The sequence below is a fragment of the Schistocerca piceifrons genome, chromosome X (genome assembly GCF_021461385.2).
Source record: "Schistocerca piceifrons isolate TAMUIC-IGC-003096 chromosome X, iqSchPice1.1, whole genome shotgun sequence".
Taxonomy (NCBI): domain Eukaryota; kingdom Metazoa; phylum Arthropoda; class Insecta; order Orthoptera; family Acrididae; genus Schistocerca; species Schistocerca piceifrons.
The window spans coordinates 22,496,459-22,510,115 of NC_060149.1; the positions used below are offsets into that span (position 1 = coordinate 22,496,459).

Here is a 13,657-nt window from a genome sequence, read left to right on the forward strand (position 1 = left end):
TTAGTATTGGAGGGCAGCGTGGAGGGTAAAAATCGTAGAGGGAGACCAAGAGATGAATACACTAAGCAGATTCAGAAGGATGTAGGTTGCAATAGGTACTGGGAGATGAAGAAGCTTGCACAGGATAGAGTAGCATGGAGAGCTGCATCAAACCAGTCTCAGGACTGAAGACAACAACAACAACAACAATCCTTTTTGCCTTGGAGGTATTAAACATATTCTGAATTCCAATATAATAAATTTGCTTGAGATGGAAAAGCTTCTGTCCACATATCAGCAGGGATTTAGAAAGCATTACTCATGCAAAACTCATTTTATCATTTTCTCACATAATTTCCTGTGAGCTGTGGACTAAGGGCAACTCCTCGATTTCTGGAAAGCATTTGACATGATGACCCACTACAGACTGTTAAAAAAAGAATCTGAGAGTAAAGTTAGGTTCCCATATATGTGATTGGCTCAAAGACGCCGTAAGTAGTAGGACTCAGTGAGTTATCCTGTATTATGATATATTTTTTTGTTAATGTGCTATGTGACACACTCACATTAATTAAATAACTCCTCAAGAGTTCAGACTTATTCTGCACCTGCACTGACAGTATCAGATTTTTCTGTCAGGAGCATATATATTGGTCTATGTGCAGTGTCTCTTCTTTGGAACTTTAAATTCAGAGTAAGACCCAAGACAGAATGTCCCTGAAAAAGAAGTTTTCCTTTGAGTGTCATTTATGCAGGATTGTGCACAAACTCATTTATTGAGCTGTTGGAACAGAAGAGAAAACATATAAATTTGTAGGTGAAACCTTAATATTTCAATGACCATGGAGTGGTTTGTTAAGGGGTCTGTTTGAGTTAGATGGAAAGCGTGCTCAGATAGTGAAAGCAGTTAAGATGATTGTTCGTGTAAAGTAGGATATCTCGGTTTGAGTCCTGGTCTGGCACAAATTTTCTCTTGCCTCCAATTAACTAATTACAATGCCTAGTTGTGACTGAGGTCTGAGTTTCTCTTGTTATGTGCAAATATGGCTGCTGAATCAAAAAATGGTGTCTGTCCCTTCTAATAGGTCCAAGGACAATGGACATGTCCAAAAAAATGCCAACACTCATACAATAATATATATACACCTGATGGCGAATACGGATACCTTCAGCGCAGCAGCACACTATGTATGAACACTTGCGGGAATCAGGTGAAGCTATGAGCAATGGGAATAATGGACAATGGACACTACATGTATAGTGTGCTGCAAGCTGAGAATTGGGGTTGGGTCGGTATTTGATTGATTTTATTTTATTTTGTCTTCCATAGGTCCAACTGTGTTGGGTTCACAAGGATGTGGAACGAGTCACTTTTTTACAAACACAGTATGATAATCTTATAGTATATACAGACATTTGAGTACATAATTATATAAAAATTTAGACAGTAAATTCTTTGAGCAGCAATACAGAAAAAAAATACATATTTCCATAGAATCGTTAAAGCACTACAGAAAACAGATACAGAGCACACACAGATACAGAGCTCAAGTTAAATAACATTCTTAGTAGCATTATGTCAGCTTGTATTATATAATATTAAAATTTTACAATTTATTTAGTTAAAAATTCATCTAGACTGTAAAAAGCTTTTTCTAGCAGAAATATTTATAATGCTTTCCTAAATTTACTCTTGTTATGAATCTCAGTCTTTATTCCAGGAGGAAGAGCATTGAAGAGTTTTGCTCCAGTGTAGCGGACACCTTTTTGCGCCAAGCTCAAATTTCTAATGCTCATGATAATTACTGTTTGGTTGAAATATTTCTATATTTTTACAGACAAAACACATGAGAGAAAAAATATATTGGCATGTAGTTGTGTATATTTTAAGTTTTTGAAAGTTATTTCTACACAAGTCTCTTGGACACAATCCACATATAATTCTTAAAGCTCACTTCTGTGCAAAGAACACTTTCCTTGCTAATGGCTGGTTGCCCTAAAAAATAATGCCGTATTCAACGAGTGAATGAAAATAGCCACAGTATGCCACTTTTCCAGTGTTAGGTTCAACATATGTAGAGACAACCCATAGAGCATATGTAGCAGAGCTAAACCTCTTACAGAGATCTATAATACGTGAAGACCAGTTCATTTTCTTGTCAATGTGCACTCCAAAAATTTTGTTGTTTCCATTCTTTCTATTGGCTGATTACCACATGCCACACTTATCTCTCTCTCTTTTTCTGTTTTTGTACAGAACTGAATAAAGCTGGTCTTACTGGAATTTAATGAGAGACCATTCACCTTGAACCAAGTAACCACATATGAAAGTATGTGATTACTGAGTTCCTCAAGATTACTATCCGTTCTACTGCTCATACAAATTGTGGTATCATCTGCAAATAATGTAAACTTACATGTCAGGCTTGTATATGATGGTAGATCATTTATAAAAACCAGGAATAATAGGGGCCCTGAGACACTCCACATGTAATGGAACTAGGGTCAGAATGTGAGGAAACATCACATACTCCACCTGAGCTATTCAAGACAACCTTTTGTTTTCTGTCTTGGACTGTAGCCAATTGCCTGCAACACCACATATTCCTACTAATTTTGCTTTTTGCAAGAGAATCTGGTGATCAACACAATCAAATGCTTTCGATAAATTACAGAAGATACCAAGTGCTAGCATTTTTTCATTAAGGGTTTCTAGGACTTCATTTGCAAGTGCATAGACTGCGTCTTCTGTTGAACGGCCCTTTTGAAAGCCAAATTGGCTCTTGCTAAGAACTCCATTCTTCGTGAGATGATCAGTAATTCTTACATGTATTAGCTTTTCTAAAATTTTGGAGAAAGCTGTCAGCAAATAGATGGGTCGATAGTTAGTTAGTTCAGCTTTATCGCCATTTTTGTACAGGGGCTTCACAATGGCATACTTAAGTCTACTGGGAACAACACCTTTCTGAAGGGAAGCATTGAAAATATGACAGAGACTGTCCCATATCCACACACAAGAATATTTATTTATTTTTATTTATTTATTTATTCATCTGTGGAACAATAAATATTGTATGGATGTCGTCAGATTACAACACATGAGCACACATACATTTACAGTTAAACAGGTTTCTCATATTTTGTGTAGTTTTTATAACTAGTCATACACATATTTATAATTACATAATATTTTGGTGATAATGTCATATGTTGCTAATAATCTACATCTATGTTAAATATTCTTTTACAGTATAACAACTTTTACTTACTAAAAAGGTTTTAAGCTTTTGTCTGAAAGTGAGGGGCTCATTTGTTTCTTTAATTTCTTGTGGTAATTTGTTATACAGTTTTATCCCATTATAAAATATACTTTTTTGCGTCTTTGCCTTGTTCTTTCTATCTAGATGGAGGTGGTGACAAGCTCTTGTTTCATGGTCATGTATTAGGCTGTTTGTGTTGTACATGTTGAGATTTATCTTAATGAACATTATGTTCTGAAAGATATACTCACAAGAAACAGTTAGAATTCCTAGCTTTCTAAATAATTCTAGACAGTGGGCCCTGTTGTTGCTATTTGTTATTATCCTTATGGCTCTTTTTTGTACTTTGAACACAGTTTGTATGTTACTGGCACTTGTTCCCCAAAACATGATCCCATAGCTGAGGACTGAGTGTAGATATCCGTAATATGTTATTTTAAGACGGGTATTATTGCATACTGGTGCAAGGATTCTAAGAGCATAGCATGCTGTGGATAATTTCTTTGCCAAAATGTTGACATGGTTTGTCCATTTCAGTTGTCTGTCTACATTCATCCCTAAGAATTTGGTACTTGTTACACATTCTAATTCATTATTATTAACTTTTATTCTAGTGGCATTGTGTTTTTTGTTCAATTGGAAGTTAATATAGTTAGTTTTCTTTACATTTAGGGTTACTTTATTTTTTAATGACCAGTTGTGGACATCATTGAGGGCCTCGTTTGCTCTTTCTGACAGTCGTGTTGGATTTTCACCTGTTATTACTATGTTGCTGTCATCAGCAAAAAGTATTTTTTTGCCATGTCTGATACTTTGTGGGAAGTCGTTAATGTATATAAGAAGCAATATTGGGCCTAATACACTTCCCTGTGGGACGCCTGTATTCACATTTTCTGGGTCAGACAGGTGTTTTATAACGGAATTGTTTGAAACTTGTGATATCTCAACTCGTTGAGCTCCGTTTTCCAAGTATGATTTGAACCACTTCTTTGTCACACCTCTTATTCCTATTTGCCCTAATTTATGAAGTAAGATTTTGTGGTCAACTGTATCAAAGGCCTTGGACAAGTCTAAAAAGATACCACTTACATTTTCACCTTTGTCCAGTGCTTCTAAAATTACTTTAGTGAACTGTGCTATAGCATATTGTGTGCCTTTTCCGGGCCTAAAACCAAATTGGTCATTGGAAAGAAGATTATATTTATTCAGGTAATTTAGCAGTCTCTTTTTGACTAGTATTTCTATTATTTTAGAAATGATAGACAGTATAGAGATCGGCCTGTAGTTCTCTACATTTTCCACATCTCCGTTTTTAAGGATAGGTATAACTTTTGCTTGTTTTAGGTACTCCGGAAAGTATCCAGATTCGAAAGATTCATTAATTATGTCTGTTAATGGGCCCCTTTATGGAGTCTATACAATCTTTAATTACGCAGACTGGGATTTCATCGTAATTTCAATAAATTACTAGATATATTATCAACCCCTGCAGAGTTCTTACTTTTTAGAGACATGATGATTTTTTGAATTTCTTCTACAGTGACAGGATTAAGGTGCATTTCTGAAATTGTGTTTGAATATACTGCTTGACAAAGAGTTACAGCTTCATCAACATTGCGCTTCCAACCAATCTGTTGAGTTACTGATAAGAAGTGTTTATTAAAAATCTCAGCCACACTTCTGGGGTTATCTACTAGGGTACTTTCATATCTGATTTTATTTACATCTTCTTTGCTTGTTGTATCTCATCCTGTTTCTTTTTTTAAAATGTTCTAAATTGTTTTTATTTTATTGTTACACTTATCTATTTTCTTCTCATAATAAAGGGCTTTTGATTTGTGTATTAGTTTCTTTAAAATTTTACAGTATAATCTATAGTGTTCCCATTTTTCTACATCTTTACATAATCTTATTGCAGCATAAGTTTCCCTTTTGGTTCTACATTACTGTTTTATACCTTTTGTAATCCAAGGCTTACTTACAGAATTGGAAGCACTGTTTCTGACCCATTTCTTGGGAAATATTTCTTCAAAAAGAGCACAGAATTCATTTATAAAACAGTTAAATTTAGTATCAAAATTATCATGGCTACATACTAAAGACCAATCCATTTGATGCGACCTATGGTTGAAAGTTTCTTTTGTCTTTTCATTCATTACTCTTATGAATTTCCATTGAGGAAATTGTTTTTTGAACAGATTAACATCATAAAGAATGAGAATTTGTTCGTCATGATTTGAAAGCCCACTTACAACCTGCCTGAAAGTATAATCCTGATGTCTGCTCACATCTAAAAAAATGTTGTCTATCAGAGTTTGGGACTCATGTAATTCTTGTTGGGAAGTTTATTACTGATATCAGATTATGTAAGGTCATCACAATCTCAAAGTCAATTTTAATCTTATTTTCTCTCATAAAGTTTATACTAAAATCACCTAAAAGTACAATAACCTTTGATTTTGAAACTATCCCTGACAGAAGGAGTTCAATGAAATGTAGAAAAGTTTTTATATCACCTGAAGGAGCCCTGTAGACAGCCAACACTATTATTGTGTAGAATTTAGTTATTATTTCTGTTGCACATGCCTAAAATTGTTGCTCCACACAATATTTCTTGATATCTATAGCTTCGTATGCTACACTATCCTTAACATAAATTGCTACTCCACCTTTGTCTTTACTTTCCCTACAGTAGTATGTTACTAAACTATAACTTACTATAGATGACAAGTAACATGGTGCTCAGTTAAGCACAAAATCTGAGCATTATTTGTACTATCCTTTTCATTAATGTTAATAAGAAGTTGATCTGTTTTGTTTGAGAGGCCCTTATATTTTGATGAAAGAACGAGATGCCTTCCTCCGGCTTTTTCATTCTATTACTGCTGTTACCTGACTGAGAATCCACTGGAGTCTGTCTTGAGACAGGAGGGAGGAGACACTTGACACTACCTACTGTTGTCCCTTCTTTTTCTTCAGGCCCGCGTGAGCTGTTCCCATCACAATGGCAGTTAAGACAAAAGGTGTCATAAATTGGGATGTCTGGGTTTGAGATACAGTCCAGGACACATTTTTGTTGTCACTATTTGATTTATTTCAATGCCAAATTGTGGCTGAGGCCTGATGTGCTCTTACTTTATTAGTAATATTTATTCTTCAGGTCCTTAAGTGGCCTTACATGACAGCTCATCCATTATAGAAAACAAAAATGGCAAATCTGTCTCAAAATGTAAATTACTAGCCACCAAAGAAAAATATTTCTCAAATTCATTATTTTGTTTATAATTCCCATTTTAGCTGTAAAACTCCTGTGCAAAACTTAACTGCAAACTCAACATTACCAACTGTTTCATATTCACGTATTCCTTTTTCTTCTTTTTCCAGGGAACTGATTCCAACTCAGCATCATTTCTCTTGTCAATTATTGGTATTACTAACACCGTGGGGAGAGTGGCATGTGGCTATCTAGCTGATTTTCCTTGGATGGACTCTTTGCTGCTGAATAATATTTGCCTTGTTGTATGCACATTTGCTGTTGCTGCCACACCTTTCTGTCATACCTATGCAGCATATGTTGCAATGGCAATATTTTTTGGTCTTGCTGTCTGTAAGTATTAGCATTGAAAGACTACTAAAATTATTATTACTGCTATTGTTAATTATAAAAAAAATATTTATCTTGTTATATTTAATACAGATACAGGCAAACTGTAACACTTAAAATGCATCATTTACATGAAACAAACCCTGGAAGGTGAAGCTAAGGAAATACAGTGAAAAATACCATGAACCATATAAGTGTTGTAACTGAGGAAAAGGAAAGAAATATTCATGACATAATCTATATTCAAAACTGTAAAAATAAAAGAAAAATGAATGGTTCACACATAAATATTGACAGTCAGAAATATAATTGTAAAAAATGGTTAAAAATGAAAAAGTGTCTGACACACAGAAAGATACTGAAATAAAAAGACAGCAGTCACAGGGTGAAAGCAAAGCAAGCATGACAAAGTGCAAGACAAAGTTTGGAAATAGCTTGGGAAAGTTGGAGAGGATAGAGAAAGATTAAGGTCAAAATAAATGCATGACAAAATGTAGACATGGGAGAAAAGAGTATGAAATGATAAGAAAGTCAAGCATCATTTGAACAAACATTTGTCACACAGAAAATAATGAAAACAGCAAAAAAATATTCTTAATATATCAGTGGGATACATTTAATGAGTCATACAGATATCCTGACCTACATCAACAATGAGGGCGTCTGACTCTTGATCTGGCCAGCTGATTCTCAAGGTGTCTTATCTATTGATAATATCTGGTGGTGGGTTGCCAAGAGACAGACTAGTCAGCCAATATAATTGATGAACACTGGCAGTGATTTAAAACAGCACGGAGTGACATACCCATATTTCACTTTGACACAGTGCCCATGATGCTCACCTGGATCAGATTCATTGTTGCTGGCAATGGTGTCAGTTCTGTGCACTAATTTTTTGATCCTTTATACTCCCAGATCACCTACACATTTAATCATGTATTTTTTCTAATATTCTGTTTATAAACAATAAGTAAAATTTTGTTATACATTATCTTTCTCAGTGTTGCACTTTTAATAACTAGCAACTTAGTGTTAACAACTCTCCATCAGACATGTTTATATGCAGATCATGCTCAGTTTTCTCTGCCATAGCATAATGGAGATTTTCTATAATTTATCATTATGACACCACTTGGGCAACTTGATGCATATCGAGGATTTATTTGCCAAGAGTGTGTATTGTGTAGTGTCAATTCATGTTGCTGCTCTTGCTGCTGTTTTGGCTGCTGCTACCACTGCTACTGATGCTGCTACCAATTCTGCTGCTGATAATTGCATATTAAATGTTTTATTGTTGAGAAAAGTATTTTTTTCTAAGGGTCCTGCACTTGTGTATATCGGTGCTGAAACAGGCTAAAATTCATCCTATTGTCTGTCGTATGGAAAAACAATTCATACAAGCTTGATGATCATCTGAAACACACTTCTTAAGTCTGTGACAGCGACACCCATCTGCTAAGTGTAGGTGCATGGAAGAACTAATAATGAAAATTACCTCGAGCAATTAAACAGAAAATCGACTCGTCGAAATAACATCTTGGACCTACTCATAACAAACACACCCAAAATTTTCGACTCTGTATGTGCAGAACAGGGAATCAGTGATCATAAGGCCATTGCAGCATCCCTGAATATCGAAGTTAATAGGAATATAAAAAAAGGAAGGAAGGTTTATCTGTTTAGCAAGAGTAATAGAAGGCAGATTTCAGACTACCTAACAGATCAAAACGAAAATTTCTGTTCCGACACTGACAATGTTGAGTGTTTATGGAAAAAGTTCAAGGCAATCATAAAATGCGTTTTAGACAGGTAAGTGCTGAGTAAAACTGTGAGGGACGGGAAAAAACCCACCGTGGTACAACAAAAAAGTTAGAAAACTACTGCGAAAGCAAAGAGAGCTTCACTCCAAGTTTAAATGCAACCAAAACCTCTCAGACAAACAGAAGCTAAACAATGTCAAAGTTAGCATAAGGAGGGCTATGCGTGAAGTGTTCAGTGAATTCGAAAGTAAAATTCTATGTACCGACTTGACAGAAAATCCTAGGAAGTTCTGGTCTTATGTTAAATCAGTAAGTGGCTCGAAACAACATATCCAGACACTCCCGGATGATGAAGGCATTGAAACAGAGGATGACACGCGTAAAGCCGAAATACTAAACACCTTTTTCCAAAGCTGTTTCACAGAGGAAGACCGCACTGCAGTTCCTTCTCTAAATCCTCACACAAACGAAAAAATGGCTGACATCGAAATAAGTGTCCAAGGAATAGAAAAGCAACTGGGATCACTCAACAGAGGAAAGTCCACTGGACCTGACGGGATACCAATTCGATTCTACACAGAGTACGCGAAAGAACTTGCCCCCCCCCCCCCCCCCCCCCTTCTAACAGCCGTGTACTGCAAGTCTCTAGAGGAACGGAAGGTTCCAAATGATTGGAAAAGACCACAGGTAGTCCCAGTCTTCAAGAATGGTCGTCGAGCAGATGTGCAAAACCATAGACCTACATCTCTGACGTCGATCTGTTGTAGAATTTTAGAACATGTTTTTTGCTCGAGTATCATGTCGTTTTTGGAAACCCAGAATCTACTATGTAGGAATCAACATGGATTCTGGAAACAGCGATCGTGTGGGACCCAACTCGCTTTATTTGTTCATGAGACCCAGAAAATATTAGATACAGGCTCCCAGGTAGATGCTATTTTTCTTGACTTCCTGAAGGCATTCGATACAGTTCCGCACTGTCGCCTGATAAACAAAGTAAGAGCCTACGGAATATCAGACCAGCTGTGTGGCTGGATTGAAGAGTTTTTAGCAAACAGAACACAGCATGTTGTTATCAATGGAGAGACGTCTACAGACGTTAAAGTAACCTCTGGCGTGCCACAGGGGAGTGTTATGGGACCATTGCTTTTCACAATATATATAAATGACCTAGTAGATAGTGTCGGAAGTTCCATGCGGCTTTTCGCGGATGATGCTGTAGTATACAGAGAAGTTGCAGCATTAGAAAATTGTAGCAAAATGCAAGAAGATCTGCAGCGGATAGGCACTTGGTGCAGGGAGTGGCAACTGACCCTTAACATAGACAAATGAAATATATTGCGAATGCATAGAAAGAAGGATCCTTTATTGTATGATTATATGATAGCGGAACAAACACTGGTAGCAGTTACTTCTGTAAAATATCTGGGAGTATGTGTGCGGAACGATTTGAAGTGGAATGATCATATAAAATTAATTGTGAGTAAGGCGGGTACTGGGTTGAGATTCATTGGGAGAGTCCTTAGAAAATGTAGTCAATCAACAAAGGAGGTGGCTTACAAAACACTCGTTCGACCTATACTTGAGTATTGCTCATCAGTGTGGGATCCGTACCAGATCGGGTTGACGGAGGAGATAGAGAAGATCCAAATAAGAGTGGCGCATTTCGTCACAGCGTTATTTGGTAACCGTGATAGCGTTATGGAGATGTTTAACAAACTCAAGTGGCAGACTCTGCAAGAGAGGCGGTCTGCATCGCGGTGTAGCTTGCTCGCCAGGTTTCGAGAGGGTGCGTTTCTGGATGAGGTATCGAATATATTGCTTCCCCCTGCTTATACCTCCCAAGGAGATCACGAATGTAAAATTAGAGAGATTAGAGCGCGCACGGAGGCTTTCAGACAGTCGTTCTTCCCATGAACCATACGTGACTGGAACAGGAAAGGGAGGTAATGACAGTGGCACGTAAAGTGCCCTCTGCCACACACCATTGGGTGGCTTGTGGAGTATAAATGTAGATGTAGATGTACATGAAACCTAAACTGGCAAAGAAACATCAAAGAAGATGACATGGTTGGAGACGCAGGATTCAGATGGTTCAAATAACCATGAGTGATGCAGATTTATGTTTTTCAGTCTTTCCCTGTGAAATATATAACTCACTGTGCTGTGCTGTTACAGTTCCACATAAATAAATAGATAAATAAATATGAACTTTGGTGGAGGTGTTTGATAAGAAACATTGGGAAATTATGAAAAAACAGTTACAAAAGTTGCAACAGTAGTTTTGCTGTAGCATCACACTGATTCACCTAGAGTATTAAGAACTGTATAAATAACTCCTGCTTAATATGAAGAAAAACCGTCCAACAGAGAAATTACATATGTTTCCTGTTAATAACAATCAACCTAATCAACTATATAGGGCGTTTCACAATCCCTGTTACCAGCTTTTAGAGGTTGTAGAGGGGAGTTATTAGATAAAGTTTGGATGAGGATCCCATCTCCTTAAATGTACAGGTTGAATACAAGATAAATTTGAAGTTAATATCTCTTTCAACACTCCTACTTACACAGTACACACACAAACTGAGAATACTGCCGTCAGTCCCTGTTGTAATTATGACATCTCTCAACATTTTCATCTGACTATAATGGTAGCTGGTATGTTTGCAGCTAGGAAGGTTGACTGCAGTGCTCCATATATGTGCTGCACTCTCAAATTTTAAAGGATGTCATTCATCAGCCAGAAACAGATCTAATGATGAGAATTCAAAACATTACCTACACCACAGGCTCATTGTGTCTGCTGTGTGTGTACTGTGAAATGGGAGATTTGAATGTTAACTGAATTTCAAACTTATTTTACATCAAAACAGCACATTTCTGGAAATGAGTTCCTTATCAAAACTTTCTCTACTGCTTCCCCTCTACAACTCATAGAAGCGATAAGTAGGCTTGTGAAACACCCTGTATATTTTATGTAATACCAGAAAATCATACCAAGTGAGTTGATGTCACTACTTAATTAACGCATTACAAAAATTACACATAGAAAATACACCCCACATAAAAGACAAAAGGAACTGTTTGACTGTCACAAAAGTGTGAATGCCAAAGCCAGCTAATTTTTATTTCTGAACAGAAAATGCAGTATCCGAGGAAACATAAGTAGACAGTATTACATAAAATTCTGACTAATGAAAAGTAACAAAATAAATGTTTATTTTATATGTAATATACGTCTGGTTATCATATCATTTTACTTTCTTTAATGCTACAACTAGTCTGGCCAGTTGCCTTCTGCTGGGCCCAAATCAACATTTCTGTTCTTTTTCTTTTCAAATACTAAAGTAAAATAACAAGTAAGATGCTGTGTCTTAATTGACCTAAAGTGAGATTAACAGGACTCTTAAATCAAAATGGTAATAATAATAATGATAATAATAATAATAACTGGTAAAAATATAATAATGATTGTAAATCTACACGTGTCACATTTTACTACTAAGAATTAAATGCATAGTGGTATCTGCAGAACCTTTGTGTGATTAATGAGTAGACAAACATCTGTCAGTTCCTGTTCAGCCTATGTGATTTAATTTTATCTAATCTTACACAGAATGTTTGGTGCTGCTTGTCACCATATCAAATTAGAATTTGTTTTGTTACAAATCTTATTTGATTCTCTTAAAAATGAGGGATACACATACTAATAATGTGTGGAAAACACTAGTCAGATATATTTAGATAAGCTCTCTCATGAAAGCTGATAGTCATAAAGACATTTATCAAAAATTTCTCATATGTATATTACAGATTAAGTTAACAACTTTGTTCTTCATTTCCAGCTGGCTACATATCTCTCACATCCATCATCCTTGTTGATCTTCTGGGGCTTGATAAGCTCACAAACGCTTTTGGCCTTTTGATTTTGTTCAGAGGTGGTGCAGCAATTGTAGGGTCACCACTAGCAGGAGCTGTATATGATGCAACCAAGAGCTATGCCATACCTTTCTACATGGCCGCTGCATTCTTCCTTGTCTCAGCAGTGACCAGCTTCCTGGCACCATCACTGAAACGCTGCCTAGCATCACCTACTGCTCCACCTATCCCTGATGCACTTACTCCAATTAATGAGGATGTGGAAGAAGAAAATGAGCCAGATATTGTGCCAGAAATTATTGAGACTGCTCCTTCTCCATCAGAAATAAAACAAATTGAGTCAGTATTGTGAAAAGACATTTAGTTTCCAATGTCACCAAAGATAATATTCACCTTAGTGAACAATTTATATGCACAACTTATAATATTTGTTGACTGACTGGACAGCACTCAAAAGAGGTCATAAAGTGAAAGTTTTACATGTATATCAAATAGGCTATTACAGTATTTAACGAACACCACATATAGCGGGTCTTTATACATTTTTATCCTATTTTTCAAAAAGTTGCCAAATTGAAAAAGCATATTATTTTATGTAGTGTGCTGTGGTGCTCTGTGATTTTATAGTTGATTAACAGTGAATAAACATACTAGTACAGCTTTTAGCTAAAAATATGAACCACAATGTTCTCTTTTGTATAACTTCAACTGTGCTGTCTTAGCTCATTATTGTGCCTCTACAACAAGATATGCAATCACACTAAGATTGCTGGATTTGTGCTTCTGTTTTCTGAATAAATTTTTGAAGTGATGCAATAATTTTGCACATGACTGAAGTTTAATGTTACTAAATAATGTTGAGATAGAAGTAAAATATGCTTTATAGGAAGGACATATAACTATTTGTAGAAATGACTGTTTCCGTTGTTACTGTTCATGAAACATAAACATATATATAATGAAAATCCAGTGTTTTATTTTGATGCTTGTGGCAGAGCATATGTTATTGTTAAATACTAACCACTGAGCTATGCATTTATATCAACAGAGGATGAAGTGCATGAGTTTGATATGTTCAGTACAAAAAACTGTTATGCACTGTATGTTTCTTGTGAACAATTACAATTTGTGGATCTTTAAAAAAGTAGATATTCACTGCAAATCATAATTCA

General features: G+C 36.0%; 1 protein-coding gene across 1 annotated transcript in view; it reads left to right on the plus strand.

Annotated features, from left to right (window-relative positions):
- The window catches only part of LOC124722157 (monocarboxylate transporter 3-like), a 28,491-nt gene extending 15,549 nt beyond the window's left edge, over nucleotides 1–12,942 (plus strand). The window contains exons 4-5 of the mRNA XM_047247360.1: nucleotides 6,624–6,846; nucleotides 12,452–12,942. Of these exons, the coding sequence (XP_047103316.1) occupies nucleotides 6,624–6,846; nucleotides 12,452–12,837 (609 nt within the window). The 3' untranslated portion in view covers nucleotides 12,838–12,942. The remainder of the gene's footprint in view (nucleotides 1–6,623; nucleotides 6,847–12,451) is intronic.
- The last annotated feature ends 715 nt before the right edge of the window (nucleotides 12,943–13,657 follow it).